This window comes from Aspergillus welwitschiae (genome assembly GCF_003344945.1).
Source record: "Aspergillus welwitschiae strain CBS 139.54b unplaced genomic scaffold BDQ94scaffold_46, whole genome shotgun sequence".
Lineage (NCBI taxonomy): Eukaryota > Fungi > Ascomycota > Eurotiomycetes > Eurotiales > Aspergillaceae > Aspergillus > Aspergillus welwitschiae.
The window spans coordinates 18,150-39,156 of NW_020798740.1; the positions used below are offsets into that span (position 1 = coordinate 18,150).

General features: G+C 52.7%; 10 protein-coding genes across 10 annotated transcripts; 4 read left to right on the forward strand and 6 right to left on the reverse strand.

Moving 5' to 3' along the window:
- Positions 1 to 16: 16 nt before the first annotated feature.
- Positions 17 to 2,729, forward strand: BDQ94DRAFT_174795 (ribonuclease P/MRP protein subunit POP1; the record flags this gene model as incomplete). Its single annotated transcript, XM_026772403.1, has 2 exons — positions 17 to 349; positions 432 to 2,729. 2 exons carry the CDS (start codon positions 17 to 19, stop codon positions 2,727 to 2,729), a joined length of 2,631 nt encoding a protein of 876 aa, XP_026621332.1.
- On the reverse strand, positions 2,724 to 4,448 carry BDQ94DRAFT_152120 (Mic19 family protein). Its single transcript, XM_026767898.1, has 4 exons — positions 4,397 to 4,448; positions 3,974 to 4,218; positions 3,677 to 3,734; positions 2,724 to 3,610 (listed from the first exon to the last, which is right to left on the reverse strand). The coding sequence occupies exons 2-4, from the start codon at positions 4,030 to 4,032 to the stop codon at positions 3,086 to 3,088; spliced, it is 642 nt and encodes a 213-aa protein (XP_026621333.1). The 5' UTR covers positions 4,033 to 4,218; positions 4,397 to 4,448; the 3' UTR covers positions 2,724 to 3,085.
- A 323-nt stretch (positions 4,449 to 4,771) lies between these two features.
- On the reverse strand, positions 4,772 to 5,658 carry BDQ94DRAFT_98354 (uncharacterized protein). Its single transcript, XM_026776980.1, has one exon. The coding sequence runs from the start codon at positions 5,607 to 5,609 to the stop codon at positions 5,061 to 5,063; it is 549 nt and encodes a 182-aa protein (XP_026621334.1). The 5' UTR covers positions 5,610 to 5,658; the 3' UTR covers positions 4,772 to 5,060.
- Position 5,659: 1 nt separating this feature from the next.
- On the forward strand, positions 5,660 to 7,556 carry glkA (glucokinase glkA). Its single transcript, XM_026776981.1, has 2 exons — positions 5,660 to 6,173; positions 6,233 to 7,556. The coding sequence occupies exons 1-2, from the start codon at positions 5,991 to 5,993 to the stop codon at positions 7,535 to 7,537; spliced, it is 1,488 nt and encodes a 495-aa protein (XP_026621335.1). The 5' UTR covers positions 5,660 to 5,990; the 3' UTR covers positions 7,538 to 7,556.
- A 1,120-nt stretch (positions 7,557 to 8,676) lies between these two features.
- BDQ94DRAFT_183548 (MDR family MFS transporter) lies at positions 8,677 to 10,627 on the forward strand (the record flags this gene model as incomplete). Its single annotated transcript, XM_026774446.1, has 3 exons — positions 8,677 to 8,967; positions 9,015 to 9,821; positions 9,873 to 10,627. The coding sequence occupies 3 exons, from the start codon at positions 8,677 to 8,679 to the stop codon at positions 10,518 to 10,520; spliced, it is 1,746 nt and encodes a 581-aa protein (XP_026621336.1). The 3' UTR covers positions 10,521 to 10,627.
- Positions 10,628 to 11,927, reverse strand: BDQ94DRAFT_98401 (uncharacterized protein). The gene is made up of 3 exons (XM_026776982.1): positions 11,548 to 11,927; positions 10,999 to 11,466; positions 10,628 to 10,887 (listed from the first exon to the last, which is right to left on the reverse strand). The coding sequence occupies exons 1-3, from the start codon at positions 11,641 to 11,643 to the stop codon at positions 10,735 to 10,737; spliced, it is 717 nt and encodes a 238-aa protein (XP_026621337.1). The 5' UTR covers positions 11,644 to 11,927; the 3' UTR covers positions 10,628 to 10,734.
- Positions 11,928 to 12,059: 132 nt separating this feature from the next.
- On the reverse strand, positions 12,060 to 14,017 carry BDQ94DRAFT_152128 (cytochrome P450). The gene is made up of 3 exons (XM_026767899.1): positions 13,720 to 14,017; positions 13,038 to 13,628; positions 12,060 to 12,989 (listed from the first exon to the last, which is right to left on the reverse strand). Exons 1-3 carry the CDS (start codon positions 13,795 to 13,797, stop codon positions 12,096 to 12,098), a joined length of 1,563 nt encoding a protein of 520 aa, XP_026621338.1. The 5' UTR covers positions 13,798 to 14,017; the 3' UTR covers positions 12,060 to 12,095.
- A 676-nt stretch (positions 14,018 to 14,693) lies between these two features.
- Positions 14,694 to 16,348, reverse strand: BDQ94DRAFT_183552 (putative zinc finger motif, C2HC5-type-domain-containing protein). Its single transcript, XM_026774447.1, has one exon. It carries the CDS (start codon positions 16,282 to 16,284, stop codon positions 14,713 to 14,715), a length of 1,572 nt encoding a protein of 523 aa, XP_026621339.1. The 5' UTR covers positions 16,285 to 16,348; the 3' UTR covers positions 14,694 to 14,712.
- A 948-nt stretch (positions 16,349 to 17,296) lies between these two features.
- On the reverse strand, positions 17,297 to 18,745 carry BDQ94DRAFT_98424 (SGF11 family protein). The gene is made up of 3 exons (XM_026776983.1): positions 18,615 to 18,745; positions 18,334 to 18,419; positions 17,297 to 18,254 (listed from the first exon to the last, which is right to left on the reverse strand). The coding sequence occupies exons 2-3, from the start codon at positions 18,397 to 18,399 to the stop codon at positions 17,334 to 17,336; spliced, it is 987 nt and encodes a 328-aa protein (XP_026621340.1). The 5' UTR covers positions 18,400 to 18,419; positions 18,615 to 18,745; the 3' UTR covers positions 17,297 to 17,333.
- Positions 18,746 to 19,342: 597 nt separating this feature from the next.
- On the forward strand, positions 19,343 to 20,835 carry BDQ94DRAFT_152134 (GNAT family N-acetyltransferase). The gene has a single exon (XM_026767900.1). It carries the CDS (start codon positions 19,458 to 19,460, stop codon positions 20,604 to 20,606), a length of 1,149 nt encoding a protein of 382 aa, XP_026621341.1. The 5' UTR covers positions 19,343 to 19,457; the 3' UTR covers positions 20,607 to 20,835.
- Positions 20,836 to 21,007: the final 172 nt, after the last annotated feature.

A 21,007-nucleotide genomic window follows, 5' to 3' on the forward strand; every position in this document is an offset into this window, starting at 1 on the left:
AACACAACCGGCCATCATGGCCTCCCATCCTGCGAAGCGCAAACCTGCTGCTCCCAACAACAATTTCTCCGCCGCCGCCGCCCGCAAACGCCAAAAAACATTTGATGCGCGCTCGCTCGCCGTGCAGGCCGCCGACGCGGCACTATCTGCCTCCGGCGAACTAGATGTCGCTGCGTACGTGGAAGCAAGGGAATACGAGATCCGGTCGCTCGAGTCGGGGATCCAGCGATCGAAGAATGCGTTGACGAGTCGGGCGTTCCAGAAGGTGCCGAGGTCTTTGAGGAGACGGACTGCGAGTCATAATGTGAAGAGGGTACCGAAGAGATTGAGGGCGAGGGCGAAAAGAGAGGTATATTCTCCCTTTCGACAATTATTGAGGGTTTGGTGGTATGCAAGAACAAGAAGATTCTAATGTATGATTCTGTGTCCAGATGATAGAAGACAACACCCCCACGGTATCATCACGAACCCGCAAACCCACCGAACAAATGCGCATTCGGCTCGAAACCGCCCGCCGACTACAGAACCTGAACGCGAAGACGAAAGCCAAGCGCACGGCCCTGAAAGATCAGCGAGATAAAGAGGTCCGGAAGACGTTGGAAGAATCAGGTAGTCATGCGTATGACATTGCGCCCCGGGTGCCCAAAATCAAGAAGAATAAACTGTCGAGGCCGAATCCGCCGGAAGCCAGGTTCAAGAAACGCCAGCAGTGCAAGACTTGGTTGCCGACGCATATGTTTCATGCCAAGAGGGCGCATATGGCTACTTCTAAGGATCCGTTGTGGCGGTTTGCGGTGCCGTTGTCGCCTACGGAGAAGAGCTATCGGCCTACGCATCGGGCGAGGGGGTCGAGGGGCGCGGTGGCGTGGGATATGAGCTATCTGGCTACAGTTCAGTTGGAGGGGACGGTGGGGGCGATTGAGGGGGTGTTGAGGGCTGTTGGAGTTGAGGGGGAAAAGGCGTGGGGTGTTAAAGGGAGGAAGTGGAGGGGTGGCACGAGGGGTTTGCGTGCTTGGGCATATGAGTGGGAGGGTGAGAGGAGGCCGATTGCGCCGGTTACGTTGGTTTGGTGTGCTGAGGTGAAAGGAGAGGATGTGGAGATGGTGGATGCTGATGAAAGTGGGAAGCAGAGGAAGGGAAAGAAGGACTGGAGGAAGGTGTTTGTTCGAGTGCATCCGTCTGCGTTTTTGCAGTTGTGGAATGGCCTCCTGGGTGTCTCGAAGAAGCAGAACCCTCCTGTTATGGTCGAGGATTTGCGGTTCGAGATTGGCAGTATCGAAATTACTGGTCCCGGCGCAACGGAGGCATTGCTCGCGTCGTTCAAGCCGGTTGCTATGGATGGGAAGGATATTGCTGAGGATAGTCCGGAGGCTATTTGGACTTCGCTCCTTGGGGTAACGAACCCTGCATCTCTGCCGCAGGACGCAGTCCTTGGGTTCTCTGTCTCCGACCCTCGCCTCGAATTTCCGCCCAAGACTCTGAAGCCGTCGTCGTCAGACGATGAGATGCAACGGCTGGCTATACTACTTTCGTCGTGGTCGCCAGACAACACGCAGACAGCCCCTGCTCTCTTCGATCGTCGCACCCGTCTAGCTGCCGCACGCCAGCTGCCTAGCCAAAAGGCTATCAATCGGCGTCGTTCCGAAGCTGGTCCTGGTGTACGCCCGCCCGCCAAAGATACCGACCCCAAGGTACCTGTGATGGTTCTCGCCAGTCGACCTGCTCACTCCAAGAGCAGCAGCGCCCCTGGAACCTGGACTGTCCTTCTCCCATGGAAGTGTGTGCTTCCTTTTTGGTACTCGCTAATGTACTATCCTCTCTCGAGCGGCGGAAACCCGAGATTCGGCGGTCTGAAAGAGCAGCAGCAACTCTCATTCGAGTCAGGAGAGCCTTGGTTCCCGGGAGACTTTCCAGGAACCCGCGCTGGCTGGGAATGGGGCCTGCGTGAGCGAGAAGAAGCGAAGCGCGACTGGGAGCGACGCCCCAAGGGACGCAGAACCGAGTTCGAGAGCGTCGACCTGCGGAATGGTCAAAAGGGCGAGATAGGACGCGGCTGGGCCTGCGACTGGGAAAGACTCATTCAGGGAGCACCAGAGACGAGCAGTACAACAGACAAGGAACAACCCGAAATCAAAGCCGACGACACCACCAGCCCTCAAGACAACAACACCAATGCCATCCACCCACCACTGAATATCCACCAACTCTCAACATCTGAAGCAGCACGCGCCCTAACCGACGCCTCAAACACCCCCATCAACACCTCAGCCCTAGCAACTGTCAAACTTACCCTCCTCAACCGCGGCACACCCACACCCCGAGCCCGCATCTACCGACTCCCTACCACCGATCCCGAGCTCCGCCAGAATTGGCTCTCGCTGTCATCAAACAATTCCAACGATAATCTTAGGGATCAGCTGAAGAAGAAACAATCTCCTCGCGCCGCCCCTCTCGGCGAAGAAGATGTCCGGCAACAGCTCGCTGCATCGCTTATCACCCCGTCTGCGGATGATGATGTCCGTCAAAATCACTTGCCGGTTCCAACTGAGGAAGATCTCATTGGCTTCGTCACGACGGGCAATTACAACCTTGCGGAAGGAAAGGGTACGGGTATTGGATCTGTTCTGTTGTCGAAGGTGGGGAAGGGGAAAGCGAGTGGCAGGAATATGTGTATTATAAGGAGTGCGGGGGAGACCGTGGCGAGGGTGGGATTTTGGGAGTTGGTTTGATGGTCTGTGTATAGATGGATTGTTGTTGCATGATACCCTGTGTGTCTTTGATTGATTGTTTGAGGAGGAGAGGGTTAGAAGCATAGAAAATGATAGAGCTGAATGTTGAAGTTCTGCCCATTTAGTTGGGAGAATTCAAAGAATCCATACTTGCTCCAACCACAGCATACTAAAAACAAATAATGTAGAACAAAACTGGTAACCTTCTCTAGCAAGCTAGGTATACATATACACACATGCACAAACCCGGGAGGCAGAACTCAGGGACACTCGCAGCAGCAGTCGAACAAACACACCGCTACATCTCAACTCTATCAATATACCTCGTCATTCCCATCAAAACTTAGGGAATAAGTTTACCCAACGATCCGATCCACAAACCCCTCCTCCAACCTGGCAACCTCCTTCTTAAACGCCTCCACCTCCTTCCAACAATCCAACGGCCTCCGATCATTCAACCTCAAACAACTCACCACATCCGATCTTGCCTTCTCAATCCCCGCATCAATCTCGACCAACTTCTTCCGTCCCTCCAACTTCGCCCGCAGCTCCTCGATCTCACTGTTCACACTCTCCCGCGACAGTTCCCGGTTGATTGGCTGCTGCGCCGCTTCAACCGCCGCCGGAGGGGCCGTGTAGTAGCTCTCCCGCCCCGCGAACGGGATCCGGGGCGCATCCAGGTTCAGAGATCCGGGCGGGTAGTAGGAGGCAGTGCTGGGGGCGGAAGCGTAGGTGGGTGCGGAAGAGGTGTCTTTGGCTTCAGCCAGCTTCTTCTCGATTTCGGCCAGCGTTTGCTGTTCGCGGGCGCGCAGGCGCTCAAGTTCTTGGGCGACGCGCTCTTGGATTTGGAGTTCGAGGGAGCGGGCGCGGGCGGAGTCGGTCTATTTTTATTTCCACTTGTGTTAGATTGGGCTGAGATGGGGTTATGGTGGGTGGAAAGTACGTACCTCGGTGTTGGACTGGAGGCCGTCAACGAAGTTGGCGGAGAATTGGACGGGGGAGGAGCTGTTGGAGATATTTTGTTAGCTGGAGTCTGTTTGTCAGATGGTTTTGGAGGGTCAATATATCAGATTATGTTTTGGCTGGGTAGGATGTCGATATCAATATCAATATCCTCGGTGAAAAGTCCGGCTCGATGAGATGCATTGAGCGCGTCCACTGACATCCCAGCCCAAGCCAATCGAAATATCAACAACCCTCAGAGAAATATATATGCGTCCAGTGTAACGAGCAAAGCATCCTACCTCGAGAAAACGTGCTTCGAGTCGGCCGGAGCCGCGGGCTTAGAGCTGCCGGCGCCCATGATGTGCGGATATCGGGTTCGTGTCCGTGACTTCCTTCAGCCGAAGCTGTCTGTGTGGTTTGGTGGCCGGAGGGGAGAGGCGAGTGTAGTTCGGTTCAGTGGAACACCGCAATGGCCGCCGAGAGATCCTGATCGAGGGCAATTCCTGTGTCGGAGCAGGGAATTGCATATCGTCAAGGTCCGTTTCTGAAGCCGACTTCCGCCGGGTCACGTGGAATTAGTCATTGTGTTTGCCTGAGGCATATGCTGGCTTTTGATGCCTTAACGCCTTCGGCTGCTCTAACTTCGAAGGTGCCTTTATGCCTCAGGCTATTGTTACTGGATTAGTCACGGGGCTTCCGTTTCGGGATGGATGACTTTTTACTTTCTTGGACGGTGAAGGTTGGGTAGAGATGCAGTTGGTGCCCGGATTTGCTGGGATGATTGGATTGGAGAAAGTGTAATAGATTGCGGTTGCTTACTGTGGTTTTTGTATGTGGCGGTGTTGTTTTTTGAGTGGCTGTATTGAGCGTTAGACTTCATGAATCTTAAGAGGGTCAGATCATGGGCAATTAGGACTTGATGGTGAGAGGAGGAACTGCTTCATATGAAATACTCTGTAGCAGAGGAATAGACATGTTGTTCCTTCCTTTACAGACTGAAGACTAGTTATCGTCACGTTGGTCAGTAGCATACTGTGTAGGATCTCACGTGCTTGAAGATCACTCGGCCTATCGTCCTGTTCGCTATCACTAGTTGGGTGACGTAGCAATGTGAACTACGGAGTACTCTCTACATGCAAACAATAATGACAGACCTGACATGATCGAAGCTCTTAAGTGGCTGTCCTGAGAGGGAATCTCGCAGTGATACTGCAGCATGCAGGAAGCAAGCCGTGAAGTGGATGGTTGCTTGCATAGGCTGGACGGTTACTTAAGGTTACGTCGAGACTCCCCTGATCATCATCTTCTGACAGCTAGACTAGCCCGTCCTAAAGCAGACGGCCGTAGTTGGCATATATTCACTTTGGCATCGTGCTGGTAAGATGCTCATGTCAGCATCTCCAGGTTCCCCAATGCCCCAGACGACCGCATCCGGAGATTGGGGAAGGCCAGCATCACCAGTTCACCCACCGCGTGTAGTCTCCCTCTCCTGACGCAGAGGCCAAGCACGAGAATGGCATTGTGGCATTGCATTGTGTGCAACAGCCATCCTCGCCCTTCCATTTCCTTCGCTGCTAACCAATTCCCTCTCACCGGTGAACGACGGCTTAAACCCCACCATGTGGTTTCATGCGTCATGGCAGAGACGCGGGCGGATTCGCTACCGACTCGCGGCAACCCCATCTTGCAGGCAACTGGGCCACTTTTAGTGCGAGGAGTGGCATCTGGAGACTGGAGAGAACCACGCACTAAGTCAGAAACCTGGGACAGGGCGAGACATCGGCAATGCGAGAACTCGGAAGGGGGGAGGAAAGCTGAGGGGAATAGAGAGAGCAGAATACTAGCGAACCCTTTTTCAATTTCCCTGTGGCCACGACTGGCAAACCCGGCGAACCCGGCGTTCCCGTTGGCTTGAGCCCGTCGGACTGACCTCATCGACCCCTCCAGCGCGAGATTATTAGTTGTTTCCTGGGCTTCATGGCTCTGCTATTAATACGCCCACTTGCTCCCCCTTCATCATCGTATGCTCATTCCGGATAGTTAGACTCTTCCTACTCGTATTATTCTTCTCCTTCCTCATCCTTTGTTCCCTCCACATCCTCTACTCTCTCCCTCCATCTCCATTCCCCGAATTCCCTCCAGCTTCCGTCTGCCCCTCCCCATATTTACTTGCTTGAACCCCACCATCTGGTTTCCCCCACCACTTTTTTTTCTTCACCACACTGTGTTTATTCTCATCTCAACAAATCTTGAGACTCCTTTTATTTCCCACCTTTTTACGATACTCCTCCATATCTCCACATCTCTTCAGTCATAATGTCATCTGCTCTCCTTGACGAGGCTGCGCGCATTGCCCGCCAGTTCGACTACCCCGCTGCTGAGGTGCAGCGTGGAGTGACGGAATACATTCGCGAGATCGATGAAGGTTTGTCCAAGGAGCACACGACCCTCAGTCAGATCCCTACCTATGTCACGGCAGTGCCCAATGGCACGGAAAAGGTACGTTTCACACCAATCAGCTCCCTCCGCAAAACAGCAGCTGACCTGGTCGTTGGCAGGGATTGTACCTGGCAGTAGATCTCGGCGGCACCAACTTCCGCGTGTGTTCGATCGATCTACATGGAGACACTACCTTCTCCCTTACCCAGTCCAAGATCATGATTCCTCGTGAGACCATGGCGTCCGGTACGGCCAAGGATCTCTTCTTGTTCTTGGCCCGCCAAATCGAATCGTTCCTGCGCATTCACCACAACGACCACTTCGAAGCTCACCTGCGACGCCGCAATGAGAAGAATGGCAACTGTGAAGAGGACCTGTTCGACTTGGGTTTCACCTTCAGTTTCCCCGTGCGTCAGCTGGGCATTAACAAGGGTACCCTGATTCGCTGGACGAAGGGCTTCAACATTCCCGATGCGGTGGGTAAGGATGTCTGCGCATTGCTGCAGAACGCCATCGATGATCTGGGACTCCCAGTGCGCGTGGCTGCCTTGGTCAACGACACTGTCGGAACCCTGATGGCTCGTTCATACACCTCTCCTGGAGAGACGGGCACGTTCCTGGGTGCTATCTTTGGCACGGGCACCAATGGCGCCTATGTTGAGAAGCTGGACCGGATCACTAAGCTGCAGACCATTGAACACTCCGAGTACGACAAGACCACCGGTGAGATGATTATCAACGCCGAGTGGGGCAGCTTCGACAACCACCTGAGTGTACTGCCGAACACCATCTACGACCAGCAGCTCGATGCCGACAGCAACAACCCCGGCATTCAAATGTTCGAGAAGCGTGTCTCGGGTATGTTCCTGGGTGAGATCTTGCGCCGCGTCATGCTGGACATGCAGCGCAACGAGTCCCTGGGCTTCCTCCGGGCTGGCGGCGCTTCCACCGTTTCTGTTCCCCAGGAGTCTTCCCTGTACCGTCAGTGGGGTATTGACACCAGCTTGTTGAGTCTGGTCGAGGCCGACAAGACTGAGAATATGGAGCAGATCAAGGTCGCTTTGAAGGATCACCTCAAGATCGAACGCCCCACCACCGACGACTGCAAGGCCATCCAGACCGTTGTTCATGCCATTGGCAAGCGTGCTGCTCGTCTGAGTGCCGTCCCGCTGGCTGCCATCCTCCTCTCTACTGGCAAGCTGCAGAAGGATGACCTCGTAGACATTGGTGTGGATGGCAGTCTGGTCGAGTTCTACCCCAACTTCGAAGGCTACATGCGTGATGCCCTCCGCGAAGTGCCCGAGGTTGGAGAAGCCGGCAACAAGAAGATTCGCATTGGTATCTCCAAGGATGGCAGCGGCGTGGGTGCTGCTCTAATCGCCCTCGTTGCTAGCAAGGAGGAGACCCGCAGAAAGTCGCAATAGTGGCCGTCAGGACCATTTCGCAGGATTTCCGCATTGGTTAGGTGTTTGAAGAGCGGTTGGGGGGACGGATATTTGGGCATATTTGATCTTTTACGGCGTTGTACAGCTTACTGGAATTGTGAATATATCCTAGGTCGGAATGAATTTTTTTTATTACTATTATCTTGATCCGTATGGCGACAGCACAGCAGCTTGCCAACCAAGAAGTAGTTAGGCCGACATGGCCAGTCCGAATTATAACGCTGTCAAGCCAACACGCGTTGCTCCTGAGTTGCCAACGCGACCAAGCGGACAAAGCGACGGCACGAGGAGCGAGGAGCGAGGATGCTATTGCCCGCCACTGCCGCCCAAAGTCGTCTCCAAGTCGGAAAGAATTCAATAGTGCCTGATACAGAGTCTATCTTTCTTTGACTACTTGATTGGCACAAAACTCAACGACATAAATAGCATGCAGGTACTTAGTCTAGATGCAGTCCGGCTCCCACCAATCCTTGCTTCAGGGGCAGAGGTTAGGATCCGATCGAAGTTAATCCATCCTTTGTGGAAATCCCCTATTCCGATTTTCTTTGATATTATTTGTGGGGAACACCGTCTGATCATGCCCAGCTAACAGGAATCTTTCAAGGCTTCTCCGGATAGAAATCTTTCCGATGCCGGAATGTCAGATGCAAACACTATCCACGCTCAGTGTGACCTTCGCTGTGCCCCGTCACGCTGTCAACCCCTCCAGGGTAGACCTGTAGCTTGCACACCCTGACGGCTGGTTCGAAATACGGATTGCCTCTGCTCCTGAATGGTCTGGCGCCTTGACTGGCGCAACAAAGCAAGGGGGTGCCATTCGGCCTGACTGGCGTGGCTACGAGATGGTGACACAAGCTGGCTTTCATTACGGCAATCCTCGTCAGCCAGTGAAGCCGGAAGGAAGGTTTCCTTGAGCCGTCTTTATCCTTCACTGCTGATCCTCCTTCCTGCCCACTTTTGCTAAATTGTTCCTGGCTTGATTCATGATAACTGCTGTCATTTGCAGACCAGAGGAGGATTGCTTCGTCTGCTATCTTCATCGTTGGCTGCTGCCCTGAGTACCGTCATAGTGCTCTGGCTTTGAGAGTGATTTCAGGCCTTTCATGCCTATCTTCGCCATGGATGCTGCCAACGTTCAGAAGCAGCAGGGATCATTTGCTGAACTGAAACCATTCAAGGTCACGCAGACAGAGGGAAACGGTTCCGCTAGAAGCAAAGACAGTACACTCGTCGACTCTGCGCGAGATATCTCCCCTCACTCACAGACGGTCGAAGCAAAGCATGAGCCCAAAACACCCAGCTTGATACATAGCCATGAAGATGCGGAACCTCAGCCGGAATATCCCACTTCGTGGAGACTCGCGCTGATCGTGATCGGGCTCTGTCTTTCGATCTTCTGCATGGCTTTGGTGAGTATTCCAAGTACATACGCAAGCGGTCGTGCTAATGGCATCAGGACAACACCATTCTGGCGACTGCAATCCCCAAAATCACAGACCAATTCCAGTCACTCGGTGACGTGGGTTGGTACGGCAGTTCCTACCTCCTTACAACGTGCTGCCTCATCCTAGCCTTTGGCAAGCTGTACACTTTCTACTCCACCAAATGGGTCTATCTGATGGGGCTCGCGATCTTCGAGATTGGTTCTCTGATCTGCGGAGTGGCTCCCAACTCGGTTGCGCTGATTATCGGACGGGCGATAGCTGGCCTTGGGGCCGCCGGAGTTTTCTCGGGAGCCATGATCATTATCTCGCAGACTGCACCGCTCAAATGGAGGCCTTTCCTGACCGGTTCTATCACCTCCATGTATGGAATTGCCAGCGTAGCAGGGCCCCTGATGGGTGGTGCGTTCACAGATCATGTCAGCTGGCGATGGTGTTTCTATATCAACCTTCCCATTGGCGGCGCGACCATCTTCTTCATCCTGATATTCTTCAAGGCACCCAAATCAGTCAAGAGTACCACGGGGCTTAAGGATAAGCTGTCGCAGTTTGACCTGCCTGGTACATTTGTCTTTTTACCAGGAGTCATCTGCGTCTTGCTCGCACTGCAATGGGGCGGGACCACTTACGAATGGGGGAATGGTCGCATCATCGCCCTGCTGGTGTTGTTCGGGGTCCTCATCGGTATATTCATAGTGCTACAGATGTGGGGTAACGAGAAAGCCACAATCCCTCCGCGACTTATCAGGAATCGAAACGTATGGGGCGCTGCACTGTTCAGCTTCTGCGTTGGCGGTTCATTTTTCGTGGCTGTCTATTACGTGCGTGACCCTCCTTTCATATTCCTTTAGAAACCTGCTAACATCCACCAGCTCCCCATCTGGTTCCAGGCCATCAAAGGTGTTAGCGCCACCAAATCCGGCATCATGAACCTCCCTATGCTGCTCAGCGTCGTCATTTTCTCCATCGTAGCAGGCGGCCTGGTCTCCACATTCGGATACTACACCCCATTCATGCTGATAGCCCCAGCCTTCATCGCCATCGGCGGCGGCCTTCTCTCCACTATGGGCGTGCACTCCTCGACGGGCCACTGGATCGGATACCAGATCATCTTCGGCGTGGGAGCAGGCCTGGGCATGCAACAGCCGATGATGGTGGTGCAGGCGGCGCTGAAAATCGCCGATGTGCCCAGCGCGACGGCTATCGTGGCGTTCACGCAGACACTGGGAGGAGCATTGTTCGTCTCCGTGGCGCAGAACGTCTTCCAGAATGAACTGCGCAAGAACCTGTCACAGATATCGGGCGTTGATCCTGCTTCTGTCATGCAGGCCGGGGCAACGATGCTACGACATGTCGTATCTGCGGACCAGCTGCCCGCCGTGCTGGAGGCATATAATGGAGCCGTGACCACAACGTTCTATGTAGCGGTGGCTATGGGAGCATTAAGTATCTTTGGGGCGTTGCCTATTCAGTGGATTTCTGTGAAGGGGAAGAAGATGGGACCGCCGGCAGCAGCATAATCAGCCACAAGCTATCATGCTTTGAATGCATGTGATTAAGTATAGGAATGTAATAATGCTAAGTAGTTAAGCGACAGACAATACATAGATCTAATAAGGAAATAAAGAATGATGGCCAAAGACGAGGTATCACGCTGACGAAAGAAATGTAAAGACTGACCACGCCCACCTCACTCTCCTATAACCCTAATACCAACAACAGTAGAAAAGAGGATTAAACAACAGCATACAAACTCAAATACACCCCCCAAATCACCCCACACGCACTCCCAAACACGACGCGCCGATCCACCGGCACAACCGTGTACATGAGCAACGAGACAACAGGTCGGTATTTGAGTCTCGCTATCATGATAGGTTTGAAGTCCTACACGCCCACCATTCATTAGCTCCCACCAGACACACACACACAGCCCACACATATCATCTCATGATATGCAATGGAATGAAATAGGAATAAACGGAATAGAAAACATACCTCACAAACCAACCCCCAAACATCCCCCACTCCCACCCCCTTAAGCAAATTAATCAACACAATAAACAGCACGATATTCAATACACTTCCCACCGTCTGATCGAGCAGGAATTTCATGAGGAAGTTATACCATCCTCCTCTGCGCCTCCTTTGCGCAGGGAGGAAGTTTGGGTTCTTTTCTTTCAGAAGAACATTAGAGGTCGGATCCGGGATGGAGATGTATATTTCTCCGAGCCCTCCTTTTCCTCCTGCTGCTGCTGCTCCTTTCTTACCGTAGGAGTGAGTAGATGGGGGTGTGGGTGGTGATGAGTGGGGAGTAGATGATGATGATGATGATGATCCCCGGAAAAGAAACCCCGGATATCGTCGTTCAAGATACCTCTGCCAGATGAAATTCGGGTGAACGATTATGATCCCGTAGGTGATGAATTGCAGCAGGGCGGGGAGGTTGGGGGTGAATGTGGTTTTCTTTTTTTGGTTAATTGATATTGATGTTTTGGGAGGGGGTGGGGGGGTAATATGGGATAGATAGATGGGGGAAGCGCTTACGGATTTCCGATGATGGTCTATTATTTGCGCTAGGATGTTGGCGATGGCGTTTAGGATGGTGGATTGGATGAAGGTTGTTGTTAGGGGGGAGACCATCTTTCTTTTTCTTTCTTTTCTTTTTGTATTTTTATGGGTTTATTTTGGGGAGGTTGGTCTGGTGAAGGGAGGGGAGAGAAAGGGTTCTTCTTGTTGTGGTGGTTTAAGGGATGGGCAAGGCTTCAAGGTTAAGGAATGGATGGTATGGACATGGACATGATGGTTTGAGTGTATGGCAGCTGTCAAGTTCAGGGATGAATATAGAGAATAGTATGAAGTTAGTTAACTGATTAAAGATTAACGAATGAATATGGGTGGGTATGATATTACATTCTCATCCCCATAGTAGTCTTGGGGTGATATGTTCATGCAGTGTGGGCACGTGTCCTTTCTGGTTTGGCGTAGTTCTTACTCCTGCCATCATTCCTACAACATCTACTCCAGCAGTACAGGGTCCTAAGTAGATAGTGATATGAGTTTAATTATGATAACAATGATCATCATCTACCTATTCACACAGCTCTCGCCCGTACAATCACATCCGGGCCCTCCTTCGCACTCGTAAAGTGGTCCACCAGCGCCAAATGTCCTTCCTCATCCTCTCCTCTCCGATCGGCCAATTGCATATCAAACAAAAACATCAACCGCGCAATCGTCAACCGCATCTCCATCAACGCCATGCTCTTCCCAATACATCCCCGCGGCCCAATACTAAAGGGACAGAATGCCCGCCGCGCCATCTCCACATCCTCCCGCGTTGTCTGCCACGCCTCCATCCCCGTCTGACAGATCGCCCCTTCGATCCACCGCTCCGGCAAATACGCCCCGGGCTGTCGGTAATAAGCCGCCTGCCGGTGGATCGAGTACGTTGGCGTCCCGCAATCCGTCCCGCCCGGCAGGAACACCCCGTCCACCACCGCTCCGCCCTCCATCACTTCGCGCGGGGGCGCCCCGGGCACCGCTGGCGCCAGCCGCAGTGCCTCGTCCAGGCACGCCTTCAAGTACACCAGTTCGTTCAGCTTGCTGCCCGTCACGATCTCCTCCACCGAGGTGAAGTTCTCCCGGACCTCTTTCTGCAGCTGCGCCATCGCCTGTGGGTTGCGCACCAGGTAGAAGATCGTCGCGGCTAGCGTCGTCGACGTCGTGTCACTGCCCGCGATCATCAGCACGTTGGCCTCGCCCCAGAGCTCAGGGGTTGTCAGGCCCTGGCCCGTCTCGGGATCCCGGGCGTTAAGCAGGTAGTAGAAGAAGTCTCTTTTGGCGTCATGGCCGGCCTTGGTACGTTCCTGGGCGCGCTTGGTCGCTTCCACGCGCGAGTTCATGATGAAGTTCCAACGGTCGTTGGTGAGTCGGTGAATGAAGATTTGGTCGAGGTGCCATCGGTCCAGGGGCATCCAGAGACCGCACTATTTTGTCAGTTCGATGCAGCCACGTTAATCCGCTTGAGAACGTACCACATAGTGTCGGTTTGCAGCCCGATCGACAAGCTCAATCAGCCGTCTCCGACTACTCTCGATCAACATGTCGAAGCTCTTTCCGAAGCACAGCTCGCCCATCACGTCATACGTGAGGTAGCTGAACCAGCGGCCCATGTCCTGCACCACGCCTGTCTGCTGGGCACGTGTTAAGCCCGCGCACAGTTGCCGCACGTGCAGCAGCATCACATCTTCCATGCTCTTGAGTGCATGGTCGGAGAAGGCCTGGCTCAGGACACGTCTTTTCCGGCCATGCATGACCTTGTCAATGACATTGTGTGTGTTGTACACGCCTTTGATGGCAGGGAAGGCGTTGTAGAAGTCGGCCTTCTTGAGCCGCTTGCCATGTCCGTAGATATCATGGAGGCCTTGAGCAGTGTTCACAGAGACGAAGTTAGGTGCCACGCGAACGTGAGAGCCGTATTGTTCGTGAAGAGCGCAGAGCCACAGGTGCCGGTCTCCTTGAAGGCCATGGTAGAGCTGGACCCAGGGGGTGATGGAAGCGAGCAAGGGACCTGGGATGCGGCGGAGAGGGTGGAAGAAGCGATTGTAGGTTGCGTAGATAAGTGACTGATTCTGTCAGTATGCATAGCAAGTATGCAAGGTGGACACCTCTTCGACATAACACAGAAGGTGTAAGGGAAACTAGGTATCAACATACCAATCCCACGAGCAGGGCAAGCAACCCCCACCCTAAGCGGGTTACAGAGAGAGCTTGCCAGCCAATTTGGGCCAACATAGTCGTCGGATCCTAGTACTATAGTGGGTGCTGCTAAGAGGTGGAATAATAATAATAGGAAGCTGAAGTATATAGTTCAGCCAGTCAGGGAGCACCGAAGCTAGCCGGGGCCAACCGAGGCCGAGTTCGACCCAAAAAGGAAATCCCCGCAAGCGGATAACAAAGACACGCAAATGACGACAGTCACTCGAGATATCAGAACCACTATCCAAGATGGTTGTTTCACTTACAAGACCTTCACTGGCCCTGGAGACTCGTCTACCATTTTATAATTCTCTCTGGCTCGGTTACTTACGGGCTTTCCCTCGCGTCTTCTGCCCCTCCATTCCCCTCCCTCTCTCCTCATTTTGGAGTACGAAGTGTCTTCCATGGAACTATGCAATATTCAGCGATTTAGCGCAATAGCTCCGAGGATGCGTCATCGTGGCCAGCGCCAGCTGGTCCATGTATCTACAGAGAGAAGTCTGGTTGTCGAATGTCCTGGCCCGGGTACCCCGGGTGCTTCATATCTTCTTTACACTGTAGATGAGGATTAGTAGTAGCTTTGACCGCCGATCTGGTGGAGCCCATCATTTGTATCTCGATTGGTAATGCTCATGCTAAGATTGCTGCTGTCATTTCACGTCGTGTACACCGTCGGAGGATATATATAACCACTCCTATGTGTTTTGTCTCCTGTCGCGGCTATGCCGACAGGGCATTGCTTATCGATCCATGTCAGAGCGGTAGTATTTCCAGAGTCTCGTGGCCCAATCATTGCGTGCTTATATCGGCGCGCCTTATCAGACAAAGCTAAACGAGGCTTGGGCTTTTGTGCTGTTTACTGCATGTGCACTAGAAGGTCGGCCACTGTTGTCCGGCTTGCAAGCAATGTATAACGAGCCACTCCGGATAAGCTATTATGTCAAATGCCCTTCATGTGTAACCGTGGAGACCGCCATCGAGGATCCACTGCTCGTTATCATCATTATCGTCCTGCACTCTCCGCCAGGTCTGTTTTCGCTCTTTGCGTGCCGTGTCCGCTTGCTCCCCGTCTGCAGACTTCCATACCGGTCGCAACAGCCCTCCAGCTGCAAGAAGAGGATTGTGGCTGAACGCTTTACCGCTGCTTTCTCTGGTCTCTCCATCCCCGAGCTCCTCCTCTGCCTTTGCTTCAGCTTCCTCCTCCGCGGATGGGCCCGTCTCCGCAGGCCCAGCCGATTGGTAGACCTTCCTCACCTTTCCTCCCTTGATGTCCAGACTCATTATGGTCTTTTTCTTCTCCCATTCTGGCCGTGCCTTTTCCTCCATCTCTCGCATGATCCGCTGCTGTTTCTTAAGCGCCAGTGCTCGCTGCGCGGGTGTCATCCACAGCGTAGATGCTACGTTCGGAGTCTCAAAATCAGCCGCCTCGTCGACCACACGTGTCCGCTTGGCGTTCTGCGCCTGAAACGCAAGCAACTTGTCTCGATGCGCCTTGGCAGCGTCCAGTTTACTGGGAGTTCCTGAGCTCATCCCAGGACCACCCTCCCGATGTACACTCTCATTGTGTGCGCGCATCTTCTCCTGTCCGCGCTCCGCCCGCAACTCTCGTATCATGCTCTGAATCTCATCGTTCGACAGGAGAGGCGTTTTGCAGAACGAACACGGCTGTAGTCCTTCCAGCGAGCAAATGATCTTTCCGCAGTTAAGACAATTCGGCGCAGGGTCAAAGAGAGGATGGATACTAGCATTGCATGTGCATTTGCGTGCGCCACCGCTCAGCGTCGGATTCGTAGATACCTCCAAAGCGGCAATGGCAGCCGTCAGATCATTTATATTATTTGTAGTCAGCGATCCCTTGGACGATGAACCGGTCCCTGTACTGCTTCCACCAGCTCGAGAGGCAGACTTGGCCGCCTTCGACTTGACATTCGGCAAGAGATCCGAGATCACAGGGCCAGAGGCAGAAGGCGGGTTTTTAGCCGGTGTTGGTCTCGGGGCTGGCGATTGGTTTCGCGAAGAAGTAGCGGATGCTTCACGGGAAGAGATCAACGGTGATGGTGATAGACCGGTATCCAGTGTGCCTTCTTTCCTCGCGCTCCCATCTTGTCTCCGGCTGGACGAAACGGGCATGTAGTCCTCATCCTGGTCCTCCTTTCTGTATCCACCCGTCACGTTTCCAAAATTGTCTGGTCGACGAACAGGTCCGGCGCTGTGTAGTGGTGGCTTCGACTTCTTGCCCCTCTTCGACTGCGTCCCCGAATAATTGTTCCTAGATGTGGAATCGCCGTTCGAAGCTGATGATGGTGCGTTAGATCGTGAGGGTGGTTCTCGTCGCGAGCTAAAAGCAGCAATGAATTCGAAAGCGGCGGGAGAGTCGCCCAGAAGGTTTTTGAGGTGTTCGGCGCCTTCTTCTTTGGAGAGGCTGGCGGCGTAGGTGATGATCTGCGTGAGCGACTCCTCGTCCAGCGGGAGAATTTGGCTCAGCCTGGGGACGGCCCAGGAGATGAGGTTGGCGTTGCTCATGTCGCGGCAATAGTCGGGGATTTTAGAAATTACTAGCGACTGAGCAGGTTGATGCTCATGGTGGAATGCGCGTCATAAACTGTGGATGATGGATCGAACAAGCGGGCCAGACGATGACGGACGGAAGGTCCCGAAGTGGGCTTCAAGGCCATTATTTTCAGGCCAACAACATTGTATACTAGTCTTGCACCTACGGTCTCTCGAGATATCACAACACAATTTGGCACTTCGCATCATAAGTCATAAATATCGCGTATTCATACCATTTCTGTATACATTTATTATCCAACCAAAACAACGTCCAAGCATTTGGATAGAGCAGCCCGAACCAGAATAGCAGTCGTCCAACACGCCATGAAGTCTACAAGGTTACACTTTGTACTCTTTTCTTTAAGCCACCTCTCATATATATGGCCTAGTGGTAGCTCCGAATTATGGGCGATTATGCCATGAAGATCACCGAGATGGATTATGAACAACAGTAACAAAGGCACTGCACGGATACTTTCAACGCAGGTGCCCCACAACCTCGGTTTAGGATGATTGAACCAGTAGTCGTCTATGGTGGGAGCATACGATGAGATAAGACCTGGTTGGCGTTCAGAACTCCACTGTTCGACGTACAGTCGCCTTAAATCTGTATCCCAATCTTAAACCAATCGATTGATTGTAAAGCCCGAACTGACCTATTGCCAGAATATTGTACATACAACCGCATAAGAATCTATCATTCAAAACAGCACTCAACACCTATAATAAGAAACAGAAAGAAAAAGGCTGGAGACGATGCCGAGCATGTCCCACTATTCGACTCGAGAGTACTCAGGTAGGAGGTTCCCGTCGACGCCGTTGATGCCGGGTATTTACGTCAATATCGTTAAGCAAACGGAGACTATGTCCAAGGCCTTGTCCAATGCAAACAGGTCTGCAGTTTGCAAGAAGCAAGGTAAAAATAATGTTGAAAAAGGTGTGTAGAAAGGTATAAAGTGTGAAAAGAAAAAGAAGAGAAAGAAAGGAGGAAAGGAAGGAAGGAAGAAAAGACCGAAGGCTTAAGAGTTATCCCCGTTCGCTTCACTCTTGATGTCTCCGTCACCAGAGCCGGCGGCGTCACTTGCCGCGGCCATGTCTGGCGTAAGACCGTTTTTCAGTTTGCTGGGCGGAGGTGGCTTCTTCCCTGACAATTTTTTCGGGGCTCCTAGTTTCTTCTTCTTCGTCGGAAGAGTTGCTGGGACGTCATCGTCCACTAATGGACGCTTAGGTGGAGCAGAACTGGGAGTGCTGGCACCATTCTCCATAGGGGTCTTGTTGCGGTTGGTCTGTCGCCCTGATAAACCCAGGCATCTGTCCAAGTGCTGTGCAACTCGAGTGACAACAAAGTATCTCGGGCAGTTCGGGCATTTCACAGTCGGGAAGGACACCTTCTCTGGAGCTGCTTGTTTAAAGGAACTGTCGGGCGTTGTGGGAGGACTTGAAGCTGGAGTATTGGACGTATTTGTCTGTTTCTTCTTCTTCGGGTTCAACTTGTCCGTGGCGAACGGGTTTCCATGAACATCGTGCCCCGGCTTGTTGATCATCGGCTGCTTCTGACAATACTCCCGATAGGGATCTGGTGGAGCCCGAGCCCCAACACCCGTTACCGGGTACAATAAACGAGGCAATCGGCACTCCGGGCAGATAATTTCTTTCGTGGTTTGGAGAGGGTTTCCCTTGAGGTAAACCTTGCCTTCATCAAAGACAGCTGCATCGGTTTCCACATGGATGTCCTTGAGTTCCTCCAGATCGAGATCACCGGGCTTAAATGCACCAGCTGGCTTCCCGCTCTCTTCACGACGTTTGGATGCCTCTTCATCGGCTTTCTGCCTTGCAGTGACCACCGCTGAGCGCATACGGGAGACCTTTTCGTCGCGATGCACCTTTGCAACTATATCATGAATTATATTATAGAAGGTATCGTTGAGGATATCGCATGTCTGGTGTTGTCAGGATCCATTGACGAAAGCCCAGAGACGCTACTGTCCCGCAGACGGAAGCATACGGGCATGAACGTACCAATTTTGCAAGTGTTCCTGAAGGGAAAGAACTCCCGTTTTCTTCTGTTCCGTTCGATTCGCCCATTTTGGCAATGTCCTGCAGGACTGGAAATTGTTAGAGCCGAAGTATCTTCGAAGACTGAGCGATCGAGGAAACAAGCGATCAGGAAATGCAGATGAGTAGGGTAGCCCAGCATATCGAATACGACGGGATAATGCACTCGATAGCAAGCAGTACCGATGAAATAACGCAATGGTTGCGCAGATACTGCAAAGTCCAAGACAACACTCAAGACATACCTCTGCTGGTGTATGCAAAGTAACTACGCGCCAATTAAAGCGGAACTTGCAGTCGATAAAAAAGCTCCTCCCACACAACGCTGAACGGTTATCCCCAGTATCAGATCGATGGCTCCATGTAGTTTTGCGCAGGGTGTTCGAAGGCAAATTTGGGTCGGGGTTTACCGGTCGCTCAACGGATGCGGATGGAGGGAACAATGGCGTAATAGACGACTACCCGACTGTGTTGGTCCGAACAAGGGAGCAATAAAGCAAGTGCCCAACTCCACTGAAAAGGAATGTCTCAAAGAAATGGTACACAGGGACAATAACACGTAGAGTCCATCTGTCTGGTGGGGAGTGAATGGCGTCTATAACCCGGGGGCGGGAAACACCCACGGTAGGGAGAATCAGCGGACTGCGCGCACGGCCATTACCGTGAGGGGGAGCAACTTACCTTGGCTTCACATCCGATAGAGCAACATATATAGAAAGGGCACAGTAGACTGTGTGACGCAGCCAAAAAACAAGTCCAAGACGGCAAGTGAAGGTGCAGCACCAGGGGCAATCCTGGATCGGAGGACGTGGAGAGAGGCTCTTTTGCGCTGGCCTTTGCCTCTTTGAACTTGTCCGACCGCCCGATCTTATCTTATCGCATCTCCGCGTTTCTCTCGCCGTTTTCGTCCACCGCTTCTGGATCTGTTGGGTTCCCCTCTTCGTCTGCTCGCGCTCAGCTTCTCCCCCGCTCTCTCCTCGACGTGTTTCTGGGTATCCTTTCTTTTTATGTGTCTTAGAATTTTATTCTTGGGAAGCAGACCACTCGTATAGTGCGGCTTACACGTCGCATTTACCCTTACATCCACCATGGCCTTCCAGTTCTTCGCCAGGGCGCATCAGTCCAAAGCGCCCACTTCTCCACCTTTGTCTCCCCCTCAGGCTCCAACTACGATAACCTCACCGTCTTCAAACAACTCTCACACCAGGCCACCTAAAGGTCCTCCTGCTATCGTCGTACCGCCCTCTTCTGGCTCATCCTCCGTGAGTCTGGCGTCCAAATTTCAGCCTCCAGCAGGCCGAGACTCGACCCTCCAAGCTGTTCCATACCCAAAGCCCATCGCATCAGGCCACCCCACTCCACACCCGCATGTTACTGTTGAAGTCGTGAGCACAGCTCACATCCCTTCCCTGACCAGAATTACGGGCTTGTTGCTTCCTATTCGCTATCCGAACTCTTTCTACACAGCCACCATCACTGACCCTGTGATCTCGTCCCTGTCCCGCGTGGCCGTCTACCATGATCATCCGGTAGCCGCCGCTCCCACCACTGCAGCGCCATCTCCCTCAACGGGCTTGAAGACCTCAACAACTGGATCAGACAAGGTCATTGGAGGCATCAGGTGCCGATTGGAGCGGTTGCCGCCTACTACGGCTGGAATCTTGCAAGGTCGGTCAAATTCCGAGCCGACAAACCTCTACATTCAAACCCTTCATCTACTGTCGCCCTATCGAGGTTGTGGGATTGCAGCATCGCTTCTTGACTCGCTACTCTACTCCGCAGGCTCCTTGCCATCTTCTACTTCATCCCAATCGCGACCTGATCAACAGGTCTCAGATTTGGTGAAGCATTACAACATTCGCACCGTCACAGCCCATGTCCACGAAGCCAACGAAGATGGTCTGAAGTGGTACGTCGCACGAGGGTTCAAAGTGGAAGATGGTGTAGTGGAAAACTACTACCGTCGCCTGAAGCCTTCTGGGGCAAAGATTGTCAAGCTTGTTCTCCAATGGACTGATGCGCCCAAAGAGGAAACCCTTCCCTGCAGCAAGGATCAAGACCAGCGCAAGGCGCCTGGGGGAGATGATGACGATGACTGGGAGAAGGTCGAAGCTGAAGATGGTGACGATGAAGACCATGGAGTAGAACCATTCGCCGATGCGGATTCTAAGCTTTTCGAAGCTGATGAGGGGGTGAGCAGGAAGCGTAAGGCAGACGATGACCCCCAGCGGCCATGATATTGCAAGTCCTGCTTAGAATTATAGAAGCACTGCTCATTCGGTCTCCTGTTTGATTTGTCTATCTTTTGGCGTTCGGTTGTTTGCTCTTTGCCCCCCATCACTGATACCCTTATCATTGTCAAATGTTTATGCCATAGAACACCCCTGTCTATATCATATATAGTTCGGTTCTTTCCACTCGTGCTTGGGATGTATATAGTCATATACACCAGGATAATCATACTCCTATCACTATTTAGCAGTCGGTGCCGTAACCCACCATCTCATACTATAACAAACAACCCGTAAACCTACCCTCTCGCAGTGAATACAACCCTCCTTCTAGAATAGTCCGAAATAGCGCATTAACCCAGGACCCTCAGACGCGTTTCCCATCACGTCATCATTGGCCAACTCTT

Bases quoted from the DNA above. Each gene is read 5' to 3' on its own strand.
- BDQ94DRAFT_152120 (XM_026767898.1), bottom strand. From the start codon at position 4,032: ATGGGCGCCGGCAGCTCTAAGCCCGCGGCTCCGGCCGACTCGAAGCAC. The intron at 3,735-3,973 runs GTAGGATGCTTT...TATCTCCAACAG, and splicing joins TCGAAGCACGTTTTCTCGAG to CTCCTCCCCCGTCCAATTCT. The intron at 3,611-3,676 runs GTACGTACTTTC...AAATAAAAATAG, and splicing joins GCCTCCAGTCCAACACCGAG to ACCGACTCCGCCCGCGCCCG.
- BDQ94DRAFT_98354 (XM_026776980.1), bottom strand. From the start codon at position 5,609: ATGAGGTCAGTCCGACGGGCTCAAGCCAACGGGAACGCCGGGTTCGCC.
- glkA (XM_026776981.1), top strand. From the start codon at position 5,991: ATGTCATCTGCTCTCCTTGACGAGGCTGCGCGCATTGCCCGCCAGTTC. The intron at 6,174-6,232 runs GTACGTTTCACA...GGTCGTTGGCAG, and splicing joins TGCCCAATGGCACGGAAAAG to GGATTGTACCTGGCAGTAGA.
- BDQ94DRAFT_98401 (XM_026776982.1), bottom strand. From the start codon at position 11,643: ATGGTCTCCCCCCTAACAACAACCTTCATCCAATCCACCATCCTAAAC. The intron at 11,467-11,547 runs GTAAGCGCTTCC...AACCAAAAAAAG, and splicing joins TAGACCATCATCGGAAATCC to AAAACCACATTCACCCCCAA. The intron at 10,888-10,998 runs GTATGTTTTCTA...GTGGGCGTGTAG, and splicing joins TTTGGGGGTTGGTTTGTGAG to GACTTCAAACCTATCATGAT.
- BDQ94DRAFT_152128 (XM_026767899.1), bottom strand. From the start codon at position 13,797: ATGTTGGCCCAAATTGGCTGGCAAGCTCTCTCTGTAACCCGCTTAGGG. The intron at 13,629-13,719 runs GTATGTTGATAC...TGACAGAATCAG, and splicing joins TTGCCCTGCTCGTGGGATTG to TCACTTATCTACGCAACCTA. The intron at 12,990-13,037 runs GTACGTTCTCAA...CTGACAAAATAG, and splicing joins CTGCAAACCGACACTATGTG to TGCGGTCTCTGGATGCCCCT.
- BDQ94DRAFT_183552 (XM_026774447.1), bottom strand. From the start codon at position 16,284: ATGAGCAACGCCAACCTCATCTCCTGGGCCGTCCCCAGGCTGAGCCAA.
- BDQ94DRAFT_98424 (XM_026776983.1), bottom strand. From the start codon at position 18,399: ATGGGCGAATCGAACGGAACAGAAGAAAACGGGAGTTCTTTCCCTTCA. The intron at 18,255-18,333 runs GTACGTTCATGC...TGACAACACCAG, and splicing joins CAGGAACACTTGCAAAATTG to ACATGCGATATCCTCAACGA.
- BDQ94DRAFT_152134 (XM_026767900.1), top strand. From the start codon at position 19,458: ATGGCCTTCCAGTTCTTCGCCAGGGCGCATCAGTCCAAAGCGCCCACT.